At 37.8% G+C, this 21,578-nt stretch overlaps 2 protein-coding genes and 1 non-coding gene across 3 annotated transcripts; 2 read left to right on the top strand and 1 right to left on the bottom strand.

The window, feature by feature from the left end:
* Positions 1-4,448: 4,448 nt before the first annotated feature.
* LOC123718352 (alpha-tocopherol transfer protein-like) lies at positions 4,449-14,784 on the top strand. The gene is made up of 6 exons (XM_045674768.1): positions 4,449-4,871; positions 11,708-11,846; positions 13,301-13,395; positions 13,742-13,886; positions 14,043-14,236; positions 14,629-14,784. Exons 1-6 carry the CDS (start codon positions 4,449-4,451, stop codon positions 14,782-14,784), a joined length of 1,152 nt encoding a protein of 383 aa, XP_045530724.1.
* LOC123718372 lies at positions 14,334-14,452 on the top strand. Its single transcript, XR_006755017.1, has one exon. It is a non-coding gene; the product is annotated as a 5S ribosomal RNA (ribosomal RNA).
* A 3,344-nt stretch (positions 14,785-18,128) lies between the features above and the next one.
* Positions 18,129-19,420, bottom strand: LOC123718309. The gene has a single exon (XM_045674733.1). The coding sequence runs from the start codon at positions 19,319-19,321 to the stop codon at positions 18,665-18,667; it is 657 nt and encodes a 218-aa protein (XP_045530689.1). The 5' UTR covers positions 19,322-19,420; the 3' UTR covers positions 18,129-18,664.
* Between the last annotated feature and the right edge of the window lie 2,158 nt (positions 19,421-21,578).

Here is a 21,578-nt window from a genome sequence, read left to right as displayed (position 1 = left end):
TATGGAATTGATAACCTTGTCTCCTAAAAGGGAGCGTAAGTCTAGAACATTATATAACAGCAAGGTTTGAAGGCTGACTAGTTATGCCTATCACGTAACCTACTATTATATATCATTATATCACTAAGTAACATATTAAATTAAATAATATTACTAAAATTATGTCCTTCAATAATTATAAAGAATATAAAATGATTCCAGTGTTGAAACGATTAGAAGACACACATCTTTACATATTTATAGGTCTTATAAGCAAGGATATATACCTGGCCCAACAAATCTCAACCTTTGATATTATGTCAAAAGAAATAGATATAAAAATTGGGAAACATGAAAATGTTACTGGGGCCTTAGGAATTAATGAAAAACACCGAAATTTAAACAAAGATATATAACACCTGCATACTTCCAGTCTTAGGCATTCACTAAAGTGCACACCAGGAAACTGAAGATATAACAGATAACATACAAGGTTGCATTACGTAAATTGGAGTAAACTCATTATATTTCTGAAATGCCAACGACCAATATTAAAACTTTATCTTTATGAAGATGTCATCGCTTGATGAAAGTTAATTATGTATATGTTACATAAGCGACATAAACATGTTTGCGTCCTTTAAAGATCTTGGAGACAAACAGTACCTTGGGGGGCACGAACTATGACTTTCCTACATCAAACTGCATATGTTTCTGAAATATAGTATATATGTCGCAGCCAACTAGCTTAATTAGCCGTTGCAGCCTAGCTTCTTAACTAAACAGCGCCGTTTAGCGGCGTGAAAGATAGTCCAACCGTAGTATATCTGTCGCAGCCAACAAGCTTAATTGGTCAATCCAGCCTAGCCTCTTAACTAAACAGCGTTTAACTAGCGGCCTTGAAGATATTCAGCCAGTTGATCAAACAGCTAGGCAAATGACTTGGATCGATGACGTTTCCTTACTTGTCTAGCGGCTAGCATCGAAACTCTTCAAACTGTCCACATATAACTTTAATGGTGTTTTCCAAAGTTTAATGAAAAATAGTACAATGGAAGTGTGTGTATTGATAATAATATGTGAATTAAGCTGTGTATGAAAACTGGTTGTATATGACGAACCGCACCAAGTTAAGTTTGTTTTGATTTTCTTAATGATTATCTATATTCTGGGAATTGTACAATAAATTGTACGTGTTATAAACGACATAAGAAAAACTCAGGTAACCATAAGTTCTTTTTAAAAAGACTTACAGTAACTGCTCCCACAGTGCGCATTTTATGTAGAGAACAGTATTTTTATATCTTATTAGATGACCATAGATGCTGCAGTCATGGTGGGTGCGATTAAATGACATAAAGAACAGATATTATATTCCCAAGAAAGCAGATTTTTTTTGTCCCTATGTGTCCTGTATGTGAAACTAGAAAAGGTACAATACCCAAAGCCAATCGTCTCGCGTCTTTTAATTTAAGAGGACAAGTCGACCTTATGGATTTTCCGTCCTGTTCCAGTGGCGCTGGTGAATATTTTTTTTATATTTGGAGCACCCTACATTTTGCTATCGGATAATGACCGTGAATTTACTGCATATGTAATAATATAATTAGTTACATTGTGGCCTCAGTGCAAAATTGTTTATGAGAACTCGCGTCGTCCTCAAACTCAAGGCGAGAGAAGCAATCAAGATGTTGAAAATATGCTACGTAACGAGCGTGGATAAATAAAAACAAATCATCAAACTGGTCAGTTGGCTGCTATTCGTGCAATATTTAAAAAAAACTTCATTCCATCGAATAATTGGAAGATCTCCATATAATGCTTTATTTGAAAGTGAACCTAAAGCATGGGCTTAAATCGATATGACATTACACCATCTATATTACGATAGGCATATATTATATACCTATAGAAACAGAGGAGCAATTAAAAACTTTAACGGAGCGAGTCTCAGGTGGAGCTACATATGTTAACTGTGACTATAATGAAATCGTAATGGAAAATATTTACAATTTAGAATGAAACTTCCGCTGTGCAGTTTACCAAACCACACAAATGTCAGTCACAATGTCACCAAATTCAAGGCAAAATTCTTGATATAAAATCAATCTCAAATCAATTCTAGATATTAAGAACACCGTGCATAAAATTGGAACTAAGAATGGCACTATTAAAAACTGGTTTTCACGGCAACAGTTACAATACTGATTGCGATGAAATTTCAGAAACCCCTATTTCTTTGAGAGAGGCTGTGGAAAGTCAGTCACCTTTCGGTGGTCAGGGATTCCGAAAATGTAATTGTAAGCCAGCTATGAATCAGTGTCGCAACAATGTGTTGGTTTTAAAAACAAAGTTCTTAAAACACTAACACTACTCAGGTATTTAAAGAAATACCAAACTTTAACAATTTATATTCGTATATATCCGATTACATAAAAATACGTGAAAATAATATTTTTTTGATTTTGTAAACCGATTATGCAACTGCGAATAGAGCTTTTCAAGAAGATTCGTATCGTTACCGCTCAACAAAATCGCAAAATCGATCAATATAAATGCATTTTATTTAATGATTTAATATGTCAAAAATATTTGAAACTTCATATATCTAAAGCTACTTTGGGTATATAACAATATAATTATAAAGTAAACAGACTTGGAACTTCCGTTTATTTATTAATTTCAAAATCACTTTCTGAAACTTAAAAATTATTACATTTTCGTGAACATACCTCTACATTTTGCTTAACTTTATATATCACCAATAACTAGGTTTTTTAAAAATAATTATTAGTAAATTATTCAAATACCGCCGAAAGATTTGCTGGCGCCATCAACTAAAACTTAAAAGCGACTGCCATCTGTCGTCACGGCCCGTCGTTCACCTTGGTATGGGCTTCATTGCCTTACTATTTCTGATCTCCTGGTAACATGAAACACTTTGGGGCACATCAGCCCGCTTGGCGCTTGAGCAACTTTTTTTTGCGGCGTTAAGTGAGTGAAAAAATAAATAAGAAAGAGAAATATTTATAGGTAAGTCACCTATAAATATTTCAGTCACCAATTAATATTTAAATGTATATCTGACCAACGAAGTAAAGTTCAATCAAAAGCCAGTTTAAGAAATATATACTTATGCGTCATACACATACACGCCATCTCTTGAAATGTATATTCAAAAACATTTTAGACCAAAATCGATTCGATATTTATTTACTTTATTTTAACATTTAGAGAAAAAATATTTTCAACGGTCCGTAATTCTGGTGCCATAACTTCCTACCGAGGTACTTACATTTTCCATATGCTATCTATATAGGTAGATAAATATATATCTAACTAGTTTGTTGCCAACTCACTCATTACACAATGAACAGGCAAGTGCTTTGTTCTATTGTTTATTAAAATAATTTTATGGTCTACACCCGGTTTAAGATAACGATTGTTAAAATTATTTCATACTATGAATTAAATCCTAGTTATCCATTTGTTTAATTACAGAGCAATATATGCATTTAGCAAACATTGCTCAACTTTTTCTAGAAGTTTAAGCAGTCATACTTATATCAAAATTTAGTGTACAGCTGCTAGTTAATAATAATAAACTATAAAATTGTATACAACAAAAACTGAATACACATCTAAACACAAACAGGAAACACGGTTATTATGAAAAAGATGGTTGTCTGTAAAGTCGGTTTACGGTTTAACATGATAACGACATAACAAAACATTGATGAAATGATTGCATACTTTTGTGAATACAATTGAATCGTTATTATTGAATTATCACTATTTTGTAAGTAGTTCTTTGATACAAAGAAGGCATGAATCCTCGGACGCATAAGCCAAGCGATTTGAAGAGAGATATAAGTGTACAATGAGCGTAACGGGACAATGAGTCCTGCTTTTTTGTGCGTGCAGCCGTTCGTCGATACCACGCGTTGGTTCGTTAAGGTAAAAAGTGCGTGCGTACAAAACACATATGTCAAAAGTGAAACTTCTTTAGAAAACTAATTTTTAAGTCTTGTTCATATTTATACAAATTCAGTTCAGTTGTTGTTTTCATTTCGGTTAGAAACGTCGCGTATTAATTATTGTGACCGAAAAAGTGAAACGCGCTGACGCAGCGCCGCGATCGCGTTACGATGAATCGTTGACCTAATATTTGTTATTGTGTAATGAATAAAGTCGAGGTTTTGTCTTTATAATTTTAACTATTATATTAAATTTATGATGTCATGTCCATGTGTTATTGAAAATAAAACCCAAAACGAGCAAATTCTATTGGCTGAACTGAAAAAGGAAAGAGCCCGATGCTCGGACCTGGAAACTATTGTCTATCAACTGAAGGAACGTATAGCTCAGCTCGAGAAAAAAATAGATAAGCCCTTAACACAAAGGGACGAGGCAGCCGCTGAATCAATTCAGTATGAGACGGACGAAGAAGAACTGGCTAAAGAAACGGAATGGGCCGAAAAAGCAGAAAGAAAAGGAAACTAAACACCTCCCCTTCCCCCTTGAAAGAAGTTATTTGTAATAAAGTAACCAAAGAAAAGCCTAAAAAGGAACCCCTTCCACCCCCGATTATTGTCGAAAATGTAATTGAATACCAATCATTCTACGATTCTTTACTTAAAAAAGAATTGAATAAAGACTCGTTCACAGTAAAAATGCTTAGAAATGGATCGGTGAAGATTAACACCAATAGTGAAGCTACCTACAGAGTTATCACAAAACATCTTAAAGATGAAGATGCCTCGTGGTTCTCTTACGAAAACAAGCAGAGCAGGCCAATAAGAGTAATGGCAAAAAATCTGCATGCTTCTTGCAAGCCTGAAAGGATAGTTGAAGACCTCATTAGCCAAGGATTTAAAATTTTAGACGCAGCCGTCAAATATAGCTGGAAAACCAAAGAACCGCTTAACATGTTTATTCTGTCTTTCCACCATCAGGAAAACATAAAAAATATCTACGAAATAAAATCCATACTTGACTGCAAAATTGATGTACAGCCACTCAAATCACCGAAATTGATTCCCCAATGCAAGAGGTGTCAGGCTTACGGGCATACACAGAAATACTGCTCCAAGGAGCCGAGGTGTGTGAAATGCACTGCAAAGCATCTCACAGTAGATTGTAACAAGCCACGAGACGCGAAACCGAAGTGTGTTCACTGTGGTGAGTCACATCCAGCTAATTACAGAGGCTGTGTAGTAGCAAAAGAATTACAGAAAATGAGAAATGTCTTAAAATCAAAATCAATAATAGAAACGGACAAATCGGTAAAAGCAGCAAAATTAGTTTCCAAAACTGTTTCCTTTGCCCAGGTAACTAAAGATCCTAAGACTCTATCCCCAACACAACAAAATGAAATAGCTAGCACAGGCATGGATGAAAAGATTAACACCATACTTTCATTATTGACATCCTTTGATGAAAGACTTAAAAAACTAGAAAGCGGCACCAAAATAGCTGCTCCCAAACGTCTTAAGCAATGATGGCTTTAAAAATAATGGCATGGAATGCTAATGGGCTTTTAAAACACCAAAGAGAACTTCAGATAATTCTTAAACATGAAAATATTGACATCTGCTTGGTATCGGAAACACATTTTACCAGGGAGTCATACATTCAATTTAAAGGATATAATGCCTACCATGCTCTTCACCCAAGTAATAAATCCAGTGGGGGAAGTACAGTTATAATAAAGGATAGCTTAAAACACCATGAGGTCTTTAAATATGAAAAAGAGCATATACAGGCTGTGGCTGTGAGCCTATCAATGAAGCGGTATCCATTAACAATATCATCTATTTACTGCCCACCAAGACATGCACTTAAGTACGACCAGTACAAAACCCTGCTAGAAAGTCTTGGAAATAGATTTGTGTTGGGAGGCGACTTCAATGCAAAACATACCTACTGGGGATCAAGATTAATATCGACCAAAGGAAGAGAACTGTTCAATGCTATGAAAGATTTGAGATGTGATGCAATTTCGACAGGAAGGCCCACATATTGGCCAACAGACAAGTATAAAATACCAGATCTTATAGATTTCTTCATATTTAGAGAAGTATCACCAAATGTTCTCCAAATAGAGGAAGCCTATGATATGAACTCAGATCACTCACCAATCTTACTCACAATTGGCGAAGACCCTATAAAGCGAAAACTGAATCCATCTCTCGTGAACACGCATACGGACTGGGACAGCTTCAAAATTTATCTTGTCAATATGGTAGACCTTAGAGTACCTTTAAAGACTGAGGAACAATTAGATTTAGAAGTCAATAAATTTACAAAGAACATCCAACAAGCTGCTTGGAGTAATACTCCAAAATTTAAGAAAAAGGTACAAAACAACTACTTCCCAGAAGAGATTAAAAATCTGATACTGACAAAACGAACTCAAAGAAAAAGGTGGCATTCCACAAGATGTCCAGAAGACAAAAAACATCTGAATAACCTCACTAAACAACTGAGGAGAGAGATTAAAATACATAAAGATACTTCAATAAAGAGATACCTAAAACAATTAACTTCTGATGGTTCCACCGACTACTCCATCTGGAAAGCGATAAAAATATTAAAAAACCTACAATACATATTCCTCCCTTACGAGAGTCTAATGGGAATTGGGCTGCAAGTAACATACAAAAAGTTAAGAGGTTTGCTGATCATCTAGAAAATATATTTCAAATCGATGAAGAAGATTCACTTGACTTCGAAGAAATATCGTCAGAAGAGCTAAACATCCGTCTAGTCACACCAAAAGAAGTTTTAAGTGAAATTAAATGTCTAACTAAAAAGAAGGCTCCAGGTTTTGATTTAATTACGGGTGAAGTCCTGCAGCATCTCCCCCCTAAAGCCGTAGTTAAAATGACAACCTTAATTAATGCCTCATTTCGACTTCAATATGTTCCCAATATGTGGAAAGTTGCGGAAGTTATAATGATTCCCAAGCCAGGAAAACCTCCACACGAAGTCACGTCTTACAGGCCAATCTCACTGTTACCTGTTATAGCAAAGCTATTTGAGAAACTCTTACTCAAACGTCTTAACCCTATTATTGTCAATAAGCAGCTCATACCAGATTACCAATTCGGTTTTAGATAAAAACATTCTACCATACAGCAGGTTCATAGAATCACAAATAATATTGAAAAAGCACTAGAAGAACAAAAAGTCTGCTCCACTGTCTTTCTGGATGTAGCTCAGGCATTTGATAAAGTGTGGCATCGAGGACTTGTTTATAAGTTAAGGAAATGACTGCCTCGTAAATTTGCAAATATTTTTCAGTCATATTTAACACAAAGAATGTTTAGGGTACGACAAGAAGATGATTATTCAGAACTAAAAGAAATAAAAGCTGGGGTGCCGCAAGGGAGTGTATTAGGTCCGGTCCTGTACCTCTTATACACATGCGATATTCCTGACCTAAAAGATAACGTTATCGCAACCTTTGCCGATGATACTGCTATCATGTCTACGGCGGCTACTGAAAAGGAAGCGATAGTAAAATTACAAAAAGCCATAAATATTGTTGGCTTGTGGACCAAAAAATGGCGGATAAAACTAAATCAATCTAAATCAGTTCACATAAACTTTTCCAACAAAACATCAAACTACCTGCCAGTATATATTGATAACGTCAAAGTGCCGTTCCAAAATTCAGCTAAGTACCTAGGTATGACGCTAGACACCAAACTCTGATGGAAGGTCCATGTTAAAAAGAAACGTGAAGAGTTGGATCTCCGTTACTCTAAATTGTACTGGTTGCTCGGAAGGCATTCCACGTTATCAGTACAAAATAAATTATTGATCTACAAACAAGTCCTGACACCTGTATGGACTTATGGTTGCCAGCTGTGGGGCTGTACCAGTAATAGTAATATCCAAGTAATCCAACGATTCCAAAACAAAGTGCTCAGGGGAATAGTCAATGCTCCCTGGTACATTCGAAATTACGACCTCCATCGGGGCCTTATTGTAGAGGACGTCACCACATTAATAAAAAAGACTGCTGGAGCACACGAACATAGGCTCCACCATCACGTGAATGTCGAGGCTATTCAACTCCTTGACACCACTGACCTAGTGAGAAGATTGAAAAGGATAAAACCATTTGAACTAGTGAACTAGTGTTAGTGAACTTTATTATTAAGTGCTAATCAGTGAATGAAAACAAAAATATATTGAACACAAGAACAGAGTGTCTTCCCTTTAATAGAGACTATAAGTAGCGTTATTGGACACTTACTTATGATAACAATCCTTTTTAGTAAATTAGGTTAGACTTAAATTACTTATTAGTCTTAAGTTAGGCTAGATCGTAATGTTCCATGATGTCGTAGTAAAGACACATGTATATAAAATAAAAAAAAATATTTAAAAATGGGAAAAAGGATGATATGTTAGGTATGAACATTAATGAATTATTAAATTATTTATATTTATATCAGTTAAATTAATATATATTAAAAATGACAAAAATTAATGCAAATTATAAATTTAATTATTTAAATTTATTTCTTCGATATTTACATTATTCGACGCGAATTCTATTGGTATTGTTGTGACTAAAGCATTATAATAAGTAAAATATGCAATATAAGTTCGTATTTCAACATTATCTAAAATCTTAAAGTAGGTTTAAAACTATGCATTATAATTACTCCACCAAAAAAACAATTCTAACAAAAGATGTCAGATATTATTACAGACAATGACTGAGAGACAAATTGTGTTTTGTCGTCTGTCGGCGACAGAAAAGCAGAGCCAGGGACCGAGTACTAAACCTGCAGATAAATTATTGCAGAGAAGAACATAGTTATTTTTATGGAATCTCGCTGTAGGCCTGTACGTCCTTGACAGCTCCTGTTTTGGCGAGTGTAGCCCGGCCGGGAAGGGCGTTTCGCGCGACTAGCGCAATGGCGTATCCTGCTAGATTCGGACTTCGGCTTGTGCAATCGCGGGGTGGTCAATCGCCTGAAGGGCAGGACGGATGCTCCTCAGAGTGAGCGAAGTACGAAGCAAAGGTCCACGCCTTCCTCGATGAAGGCGGATTTTCTGATATTGCCTAGCGGCGCGGTCTTTTAATTTGTCATTAGCTACGGTAGTTGGATCATCCGGATTCGTTAAGACGTGTCGGTGCCTCCAGGCCAATTACAACCACAGCACACACGCATGTCTCAATAAAAACCTACCTTGTTCTTTAAAATAAAAAACAAAATGTGTGCGTGTACACACGTAAGAGTTGAAAATTCTTTTTGATCTTATTTTCAAAAAGATATCTATTATATTATGCAACTTTACAGAAATTGGTTAAATAAAATAAAATTAGATAAAGTTTAACAAAAGGCTTTTATTGTCATAGACATGAATACAAATAATACAATTATTTCATTTTACCTTATTACTACTAAGATTATTAAAGATTTTCATTAATTGTAATAGATTTATTACTATCATTGTTATCCTTATTATATAAGGATAATGTATGTATTTCTGTAATAAATAACTAAATACTTTTCTTATTAATGGCTTCGAATCTCTTCGACACATCCGTGGAAGGGACAAGAAAAAGATGGCAACGCGTAACCCAAAAATGTGACGGTAATTTTTTTTCCAACACCGATTAAGAAGTTTCACTTCAAAAATTGTGTGTGCTTCTTTCTGTGTGTATTTTGTTGTAATAATTTTATGTCTATGTCTGTCTTTATATTATATATATTATAAAGAACTTACTAGTTCTTTATGCATACAAATATATAGTAAGTATACTTAATTAAGTGTTAATTATTTGCCTGATCTGTTCTCTCAGCATAAATAATCGATTTTTGTCTCAGGGTTCATAAATATAAGTGACCTCTAATACAAGTATAGTCGAACTTTTTGGACATAATTGGAAACAAGAATGTATCACAATTTTGTGTAACAAAAAAACTAAAGGCCTCATTTTGGCTTAATTATTAACTAATGTTAGGTTACATGACTCGAGTAAGTACATATTTATTATATATTTATAGATGTATACCATATTTATCGACTTCATATCGCCACGTCTATAATTTAATGATAATATATATACGTAATATACGATAACACAGATAGAAACAACCATTGTATGATTATGTGGAAACACAAAGATTTACTACTTACAGCATGCATAGGCCAAATTTTAACTTATTTTTACTGAGGGCAACCGGCCCACCTGATGTTAAGTGATACCGCCCGCCCATGGACACTCTCAATACCAGAGGGCTCTCGTTTTATATCAGGCAGCGGTGAGAAATGTCCGGAACATACCATATCATAATCTCGGTCAGCAAGTTTTTTATAGCAATATAGAGGGGCAAACGAGCCTTACGTCAATTCGCCTCGCACCTCGCTAGTTCGCAAAAGAAAATATCTTGTGAAGTGGACCGTGGAAGACTTCCAGCCATCACGGTGATGCGAATGAAATTTGAATTAATCTGCGCTTTCCGTCTTTATTCTTTACCATCAGAACCAAATTTGATAACTTCTGAATTTACTGTCGGGTAATAATAATAATAATTGTTTATTTGCCAAGATAGTGGCACAATGGTTAGATCGATCAACTATCCGCACAATCAGCAATATATAATCAGCAAATGTCACATAAATTTTTACAATGTCTTATTAAGTACATAAAATAATATCAAGGTTAAATAATTTACAATCGTTGTCGAATCCAAATATTCGCTACGCTATTAAGGCACTTAGCCTTTAAAAATTTAATCACCATCCCCTTAAAAGAATTACATGGCAGTGATTTATAACTTCTAGGTAGGTGTGATTAAACAGTTTTATAGCCATTGCGTAACAATTTTTTGTACACATCGTGGTGGAGCATGCAGGCACCCACAGCCGTGTTGGATCCCTTGGTTGTATAAAGGCAATATAAACAAATTCACGCATTACAAACAATAACTAAAAATAACAGTTTCTATAATTTATACGGTCGCTCTATTATTTCTAAACATTGGATAAAACCAATTTACTGTTCGGAAGGTTTATGCAATTCCCAGTTGCGGCTACTATTTACAAAACAGCAATACGTTCTTAGTTAAATTTCTACTTAGGGCACGCACAGTCTTTGAACAACAAAGCATTATTTAAAATCAAACGACATTCGTACATTGTCGGATTGTATTTCGTCATTAAGCTTTTTGCACTAGTAAACTGTTATTGTATGCGTAACTAAACCAATTTGAAAGGAAATGCCGATTTCGAATTCACTTTAATAGCAGTCTATTTTGGATTTTGATACTGAATCGTCATGGAAATAAATAAGGTATGTGAAATTATGTAAAATTGTTTAAAAACTCAAAGTTGTCAAAATTGTCTAAAAAAAGAAAGCTTTACAATGTAAAATAAATAGTCACTTAAAAATAAATATACTCACTCTCAAGATTAAATAACGATCAATTAAATTTAAAAAATGGTTTGCTAATCACGCAAGTCATCAAACAAAAACAGAAAAAGCTATTTTTTTATCAATGCTCTTCTTCGTTCCTTTCTTTGTTGCCTAAATAAAATAAATATTACAAACACTATTTAAGTATATCCTACCCTACACATTTCCTAAATCACCAAAAACTATACATAATTATTAAACACATTGTCATTGTTTTATAACTAAAAAATTCAAGCCTTGGCAAAACTAACTAACTAACTTACTTATTATTATTACTTTCAGATTTTGCGCGAAATTCTCTTTAAAGCTGAATTAGAACGCCACATTGTTTCTGAATGTGAAGACCAGGCGCGCATACTTTGTAGAGAGAACCCAGACAAGCGGTTGCATATTATCGAACAACTTAGGGATTTAATATTAGGTATTCAGTAGCATACGTTAATCTTCCTTCAATCGTTACAGACCTAGTGGAAATGACATTTCATGTTGATTTCTGCAGATTTATTTTATTCCTAAAAAAATCACAAAGAAAAAGAAGATTTATGATGGATTCTTAAACAATAAAAATGTTGAATGACATCATAATCCTCCAGTAGATTTTGATTTCAATAATACATACTATATTGTTACGAGCTAGGGGATCGGATAGAAAATGCCGTATATTTATTCAAGGGTTTATTTCTTGATAAATCAATGAGGAATTAATGGGCACAAATTAATTACAGAGATGCACTAATAACACACACAAAAACACAGTCACTAATTACTTCACTTATGCACACTTCACACTGTACTTTATCACTTGTATTCGCTTCGGTGTTTCTCTCTTGTTATCGCATTCCAAACTAAAGGTGACTAGTCGCGTTTCGGCTCGCTTATATATCCCTGGGAATAATTCTAAACAATATTCGAGAACTTTCTAGGCGGGCTTGCTACTGAGTAGCGATTGCATAATTCTAGAACGTCCGCACTCTTTGTCTCTTTCGCACGTTGCTCCGTCCTTGTCGTACGGCGTTCTAGAGTGCTCAGTCTAGTTTCGAGAAAGTTCTGATCTTCTCTCTCTCTCTCTCTCGTATCATTTCATCCTTGTCTCACACCTAGAAAGTTTGGTCTAGAATATTCCTTCATCAAAGAGGTATACCTAGGCCTGAAAACGCCTGAAAACGGGTCCCCTGAAAACTGCACCACTCTACTACACATGTTCTGAAACCGACTGAAAAAAGGTTTCAGCTTCCTGAAAACTAGGGTAACATTATGGAAATTACAATTTTCTAATATGTGATTGACCCTCTCCTGAAACGATCAGAAATCATATTACAGCCTGCTGAAAAGTTCTCTAAGTAGAGGAAAAATCTAGAAACATTGCAGTCGACCCGTCTTCGTAACAATATATATAGTACATATAGTCTAAATTCTTAAACATAAATTGAATAATATTATCATAGTATAAGCGTAGTAGTAAGTAGTGATTAATTGTTAAGTTTAAATACATAAATAAAACATTAAAATATGTGTTTAAGATGTTTTTAAATCTCCAAAACAAAACAAAATATATGTATTACGACGAGAACCGAACTATAGTTAATAAATACATAGGAATCAAAGTAATTTATTTATTTATTTTTATCAAATAATTCTACGATTCGGGTAATATTTGTTAAAATTTTCTATACTAACAATTCATGAATTCAGGACATGATTGGTAAACACTAATTAATAATTATCAGCAAATGTATTCGTGACGTGTAGTCGATTAACGTGAAAATTAAATGATTTTGTAAATTGCTTCAGTTTTTATAGATTCAATCCTATTACAGTTAAAGAAAAACGTTAAAAGGAAATACTATTTACGAAATAAACCGTTAATAATTTCAGAGCGAGGCGAATGTTACCCGCCTAGACTGGACGACGCATTCTTATTGAGGTTTCTACGTGCGCGCAACTGTATACCGGCTCGCGCGCATCGCCTGGTATGTTATGATCGCCTGGTATTTTCGGAACTTTTGTTGTGTAATAACGACACATCTCCAACTCTAGAAACATTTATTTTTATTAATAAATAACCTGTTAAGAGATGGCGCTGTTGCAAAATTAAGAGATATTTAATTGATTGAACAATCAGAATTATAATGTTAATAAAAATATATCCATCCTCTTTCTTAGCGTTAGAAATAGACATTAAGAATGTTTTAATTGGTATTTTTTTATATAAAATGTCTACTTAATTGGGCACTACGATCTAGCTTAATTTAAGACTAATAATAAATTTAAGTGCATATATCAGAAAAACGTTACAATTTACCTTGCTGTTCTTAGCTGGCCCGATACTGTAAATTCCGGGAACAAAACCCACACCTTTGGCACGATGTCTATTGGTATGGCTTAGCTAGACTTGGGAACATCTTTGAAGGAGTCCTATTCGACAGACCGGATGTGGGCAGACTGATCATTGGAAGACTTGGTATAATTATAAGAAATATTTTTGGCAGATTTGAATATTTAATAGAGAATTTAAAGGAACTCACAATAATTTTAAGTAATATTGAATAAGTGCTATTAAGATCCATGATATTAAATGGGAAATAAGTAATAACCTCTAACAGTTTATGTGATACAGGTCAATGGGACCCAGGCGTCTTTGCTGCTGATGATCTAGTTCGAGGCTGTCTTCTCCTTCTAGAGGTGGGAATTTTGCAACCAAAGCTCCAAGTCTTGGGTGGGACAGCTCTTGTGGACTGCCAAGGGATGACATTGAAGCACATGCGTCATCTTACTCCATCGATTGCTTTACAAGCGATGAATGTTATGGGGGTTAGACTTAAGAGTTTTAAGTGAAATATGACGTCAGCAATTATTATAAGATATTGATGTAAATAGTAATCTAATCGTAATAATTAAGCGTGTTATACCCAACGTCCATACCACGTTGAATACACCGGTTCTCGTCCGATCACCGAAGTTAAGCAACGTCGGGCGCGGTCAGTACTTGGATGGGTGACCGCCTGGGAACACCGCGTGATGTTGGCTTTTTAGTTTCTAAATTAATTGGTTTCATTAATATGGACACAATTTACAAAGTGCTTAGTTTATACAAGAGTTTTTAGAAGTAAAAAGAGGTAACTCCATAAAGAGAATAATATATATTAATATTTATATATGACATTATAAAAAAAAATTAAAACGTTGTTTTCTAACTTTTACAGTTTGCATTCCCGTTACAGCAACGTAGCGTACACATAGTAAATTGTTCCCGCGTCATAGAGAATCTGTTCTACCTCTTTAAACGTCTGGCGCCCGCGGACGATCTCTGGAAGAGGGTCTACTTTCACGGATATGATTACTCCTCGTTACACCGGTAGGAGTCAGTGAACATATAAATATACATACATACATAAATAAACAGTGACCTTACTTTAGAAGAAGTAAAAAGCCTTCTTTGCCACTGGAGAATGGATAAATAAGGAAAAGTCACAACGCGTTTCGAATGTCTTTTGTGTAATTAATTAGAAAAATAGAAAAGCTACATTATTCCTGAGCGGGATAAGCTCTTTATGGTCCCTAAAAATATTAAACTTGTAGATGTGGGGGATGCCGGGGTATGTTTGCCTCCGGGTGACTACCCGGATGGCTCCAAAGGAAACAATGCGATTGTGATTGACATCTTTATTTGACGTGCTTACGCGTCAATCGCTAAGTACAGACTGTCCCTCTGTGTTGTTACATTGTCCTTATAAAACTACGCACACAACTATATAGTATATATATAAATACCCCTACAACTACTCCCCCCTTTTACAAAAAAAAAAAAATGTTTCTTAAATACACAGTTATACAAGAATTCATAACACACAATTCTACAACACAATCTAGTAATAACTTCGAGCAATCACGCGTACTGCACTGTAGGTTGCATTGCCTGTGCCTTATCGGTAGGCGGCATCGCCATCGACACAGTCTTCATGGTTCACATTGCAAAAAACTAACCTACTTACGTATGTCCATAAAGTAAACGCTACAGTGCAGTATCGTAACAATATCTTACATCGCTAGCTATAACTTAAGCAAAAATACTTAATCTAAACATAGCATTTTGTAATTAGCTTGGCATAGCATAGCTAAAACTGAGCGCTTAGCTTTAATTCGCGAATCGTACCGGCTTTTTAATAACACGTCCCGAACGCGTCTTTTTAACAGGCTTGGGTTCAACATCGGGCATTTGAACTAGAGGTGCCGGTTCGATGTTTTTCTGAGATTCTAACTCCGGCAACACATAAGCGGGCTTCAATCTATCTATAGATATACTAGCTGTACGATTAGGAAATTGTATGACAAATACTTTGGGACCTCTCTTAATGACTCGATATGGACCATCGTATGGCGGTTTCAACGGCTTGCGCACCGAATCGTCTCTGATAAATACAAATTCTGCATCTTTTAAATCGGGATGCACGAAATATGGACGGGAATTACTATGCGATTTCGGGACGGATTTTAACGATTTTATATGCTTTCGGATACCCTCTACTAATCGTTGGGGCTCTGCAGACCCTACCTGCGTAGAAGAATCGTAAAAATCACCTGGTAATCTAAGAGTACGCCCGAAGGTCAATTCAGCAGCTGACACGCCAGAGTCGGTCCGCTGAGCTGCTCGTAACCCTAATAAGACTGTAGGCAGCTCTTCGACCCATGACTTATTTGACAATCGAGCCATTAGGGCTGCCTTCAATGTCCTGTGCCAGCGCTCCACCGCTCCGTTAGCCTGCGGGTGGTAACTAGTTGTTCGGATTCTGTTTATACCTAATAAGTTCATGAGTTCCCTAAATAACGAACTTTCGAACTGACGACCTTGATCGCTCGTGAGCCTTATTGGACAACCATAACGGCATATCCAGTTTTCATATAAGGCTCTAGCAACCGTCTCCGCGTTCATATCCCGCAATGGCAAAGCCTCGGGCCATCGCGTACAACGGTCTATCAAGGTTAAACAATATTTAAATCCGTCTTCAGTAATAGGCAAAGGACCTACTAAATCTATGTGCACATGCTCGAAACGATCGGCATGCGGGAACCTGCCCACTCCGGTCATCGAATGCCGGTCTACTTTAGCTCGCTGACAACTGATACACGTTTTGGCCCAAAGATTGATGTCAGAATTCATTTTTGGCCAAAAGAACTTTTCCGTTATTAACTTCCGGGTGGCTCGAATGCCCGGGTGACTAATATTGTGTATGCTATTAAAAACTGTTCGTCTGAACTCGCTAGGTATATATGGCCTCGCTACATTTGACGAAAAATCACAATAAATTCTTTTATTACATGTAGGTACAAATACTTTTTTAAAATTATCATTGCAACACAGTTCACTTGCATACTCGTCGGTTAATTGCGATTCGGCAATTTTTTCATAATCTAGAACATTCGGACAGTACAAAGTCTCAATGCGTGACAGCGAATCTGCCACAGTATTATTACTGCCAGTAACGAAACGAATATCTGTAGTAAACTCACTAATATACGCTAACTGCCTAACACGCCTCGGTAGCTCTTTCTCGCATTTAGTTTTATTAAATGCGTAAGTTAAGGGCTTATGATCGGTATATACTATAAGCTCTCTTCCTTCTATGACATCCTGAAAATAACGAATAGATAAATAAATAGCTAAAAGTTCTCTGTCGAAAGTAGAATATTTCCTCTGAGCCTCACTCAATTTCTGAGAAAAGTATCCTAAAGGTTTCCAACTGTTGTCAATATACTGTTGCAAAACGCCTCCGATGGCGATATTTGATGCGTCTACGACGAGAGCGATAGGTATATCGGTTCGTGGATGCGCTAACATCGCTGCGTTTTGCAAGCTAAGTTTGCATTGCTCGAATGCTTCGTCAGCCTCAGGTGTCCAAGCTATACTAGTTTTATCACGCTTCTTCGCGTTATGCAAATAACGATTTAAAACTATTTGCTGTGTAACTGCATTTGGAATATGCGCCCTATAAAAATTAAGCATACCTAAAAATCGGCGTAATTGTTCTATCGTTTTAGGTTTCGGGAAATTTTTAATGGCTTCTATTTTATGTTCTAACGGCTTAATACCATCCAGAGACACCTCGTATCCTAAGAATTCTAACTTTGTCTGACCAAAACTACATTTACTTAAATTTATCGATATACCGTATTTATTGAAACGCTCAAACACTAACTCTAAATGTTTTTTATGTTCTTCAACGGACGAACTAGCAATAAGTACATCGTCTATATACGTAAATAAGAAATCTAAACCACTTAGTACTGTATGACTCATAAAACGTTGATATGTTTGTGCAGCATTACGCAACCCGAATGTCATGCGAGGAAACTCGAATAACCCGAAAGGAGTAGTGATCGCTGTTTTCTCAATATGCTCTGGAAATATAGGAACTCCGTGGTAGGCTCGAACTACATCAATTCGGGACATAATTGACTTCCCTTCTAAAATATATGTAAAATCACGGATACGCGGTAAAGAATACCTATCTGGCTTCGTGATCGCATTTAATTGTCTAAAGTCGCCGCAAGGACGTATTTCCCCATTCTTCTTGGGTACTACGTGTAACGGACTAGACCAACAACTCTTAGAAGGCCTACAAATCCCTAGCTCCTGCATTATTCGAAATTCCTCCTTAACTTTTTTATACTTGTCGGGTGCTAATTGTCGAGCGTGGGAATGGACAGGAGAACCCGTCGTCTCTATATAGTGATATACGTCATGTGACGGCGGATCGTTAAAATTGCATGGTTTAGTAATGTTAGGAAACTTATTTATGACATCACGGTACGGGTGATCTTTATTAATAGTATTTAAACTAGAGCAACTAGTGTTAACTATGGATGCCAAGGAATTAAAATTAGTTAATTTATCTATTAATTTCCGGAACTTTAAATCTACCAATAACCCAAAATGTGTTAAAAAATCAGCTCCAATAATTGCCTGTTTCACATCGGCTATAATAAAATTCCAACGAAATGCCCTCCTTAACTTAAAACTTACAACTAACATTTTTGAACCAAAAGTATTAATAACCGTACCATTAGCAGCATATAACTTAAAATCACTACATTTTGATCTGGCACTGTTTTTATCTACTGGAATGACGGATACGTTTGCGCCGGTATCTATTAAAAAATTATATCCACTATTACTGTCCAAGATGCATAGGCGTTGTGCTGGGGCGATGGTGCAGGCATCCGCCTCCGTGACCTGCACCTCTAGGGGTTTCCCTTCTTAAAAGCGCAAGGGGGCACACATTTGGTAGCACGGTCTTTGAAACGGTAATGGTAAAAACATACCCAATCACTCGGCGCACGGGACTGCGAACGCCGTCGCTGCCCACGGCTGTTACCTCTATAGGGCGGGCGAGATGATGTACGGCTCTTCAGTAACTGGTCGAACTTGTGGCTCAGCTCCGCGATGGCCGCATGCACGTCGTTGTCCTGGTCTTGCCGAAGACCGCCACTTGTCTTGACCTCCGCCAATTGAGGTGGCTGGATGGATTCTGCTACCTTGTCTGCGACGTTGGCCAGTTGATCCAGGTTCTTGGTTTCCGTGACTGCCAGAACTGCACGGACTGCTTGCGGTAAATGCGTCTGCCACAAAATACGGAGAGTATCGTCCGGAAGCTTCTCCCGAGCCAGGTCCTTCATCCTGCGTAACAACTGAGACGGTTTCTGTTCTCCCAAGTCCATCTCGCTGATGAGCTTCTGCAGCTGCCTCGTTTCTGATTCCTCAAAAATGTCCAGCAGCTTCTTCTTAAGAGCTCCATATTTGTCTTGTTCGGGAGGTGAGAAAAGGATGTCTGTGATTTGTTGTATCACATCCTTTCCCAATTTCGACACCACGATGTTGAATTTAGTATCATCTCCCATCTTTTGTGGTAACAGCACGGATTCCGCCCTGACAAACCATACACGGGGCTGATCTGTCCAGAAATCAGGAATCCGGGAGGTGACTGACGTCACCGCTGCGATTTCTTGCGTAGCCGTCGCGTGCGATTGTGGCAATGACATCCTATCGTCTGAATTTCGAAGTCTGGGTTTCTTGTGCCGTCGAGGTTGCTTGTGTAGTCGGGGTCACCAATGTAGATGTGGGGGATGCCGGGGTATGTTTGCCTCCGGGTGACTACCCGGATGGCTCCAAAGGAAACAATGCGATTGTGATTGACATCTTTATTTGACGTGCTTACGCGTCAATCGCTAAGTACAGACTGTCCCTCTGTGTTGTTACATTGTCCTTATAAAACTACGCACACAACTATATAGTATATATATAAATACCCCTACAAACTGATATGATAAAAAAACAAAAGTGCCAACATCACGAGGTGTTCCCAGGCGGTCACCCATCCAAGTACTGACCTCGCTCGACGAGAACCGGTGTATTCAACGTGGTATGGAAGTTGGCAACTAAAGTGTTAAAAAATTTCTATATAAAATACTAGTTAATAAATATGATTATAAAAATCGTTTGTTTCTTTCTAAAAGAACTGTAGGTGATTAGTACGTGTCGTAATGAAACAGTGATGTGTCCTGACAAGGACAGTTGTAAACGTTATCGTCATGAAACAATAATTTGTTCTGAAAAGAACAGTTAATTGCGTTATCGTAAGAGATATCGAACTGTTCTGAGAAGAACACGTTCGTACCCTTCGACGGTTGCGCGCAGAAAAGGACAACTTTTTGCCGCGCCTCGATTTTATCGTCTTTTTTTTTTGTTTTTTGTAGAAGGAATCTCGCTGTTAGCCTTTAGGCCTTTACAGCTCAGCTTGGGCTGTTTTGGCGAGCGTAGCTCGGCCAGAGAGGGGTTTTGTCCCGCGACTAGCGCATGGGCGTCTCCTGTGAGACTCGAACCTCGGCTTGGGCCGTCGCGGGGTGGTCAATCGCCTGAAGGGCAGGACGGAAGCTCACTGGAGTGAGCGAAGTGCAAAGTAAAGATCCTCGCCTTCCCCGGTGAAGGTGGTTTTTTACCCTAATCTGTGTGTTATTATTATTATTATTTTTTTTTATTGGCCACGTGGGCGGCATTAAATTTATTGTTTTCTACGGTAATTGGATCGTCCGGATCCGTTAGTGTGTGTAGAGGCCTCCTACGAGGCGAACGGGGAAAAACTCGACTAGGATAGAACCTTGATCCTAGACGTAGTCGTAGTTATTGCGGTGTGTTGGAATCCACAAATTTCCGCACGGATTTGAGGAGCAGGACGTGCTCGATCACTAATTCTTTCTTGGCTTCCGCGCTTTTGGCGGATTTGTAAGCCTCAGAGAAGTCTACAAGAGCGTCTATGTCTAAAGCGTCTACGATGCTAAACGCAAGATTTAGGGCGCCGCGGACCTTGGCTGATTCCGCAGCGGCCTCCGCGGTATGGCTGCGGGCTTTAGCTGGAGGGCTCACCTTAAGTGTGGGCCCCTCCGTTATGACGGGGGTCGGCGCTGGCGCCTGGGAAGGCGTCACGGGGCTTGGTCCAGGCACTATTCTTGGGAGGTGGGGCCGGTGCATATGTGGGCTTTACTCCCGCGCCACGACGGACCGCATCGCGCCCCGCCGCGCGCCCAGACGCCGGCTTATGCGCCTTGGGGGCACGAGGGCACCCGCGATAATTCGCAGGGTGGCCCTGTTGCCCGCAAAGCACGCACGCCGGCGGCTCAGCGCACGGAAGCGTTCGCTTACAATCCGCCGTGCCGTGGTCGCCTAGGCACTTTACGCACCGTGCCCTGGCGAAACAGTTGCGGGCCGCATGCCCGTAGAGTTGACAGCGGTGACACTGTCGTGTGAAAGAATGTTTGAGGGGGGTTTCAACCCTCAGCCCCGAGAGTTTGCAACACTCTCGTAGGCTAAAAATCTTTTTCCCACTTGGGGTAGGGTCTACGACTGCGAGTACCATATCGTACTTTTCTTTTGTTGTTCTGTTAAGCACACGGAAAACTTCCCTTACGGGGTATCCCTGCTCAACGAGGTCCGATTGAACTATCCCGGAGTCAATCTCCTTCGGGATGCCTTTGATTACTACCCTTAGGACGCGCTCCTCGGGTAGGGGGAAAGTGTGGCCACCGATACCTTCAGAGCGAAGGTATGAAGTTAAAAACCGATGGTGGTCGGAGGAGAATACCTGAACGCAGAGGTTATCCC

Source organism: Pieris brassicae, chromosome W (assembly GCF_905147105.1).
Source record: "Pieris brassicae chromosome W, ilPieBrab1.1, whole genome shotgun sequence".
In the NCBI taxonomy this organism is placed as follows: Eukaryota; Metazoa; Arthropoda; class Insecta; order Lepidoptera; family Pieridae; genus Pieris; species Pieris brassicae.
This window is presented reverse-complemented; position numbering and strand designations above follow the sequence as displayed.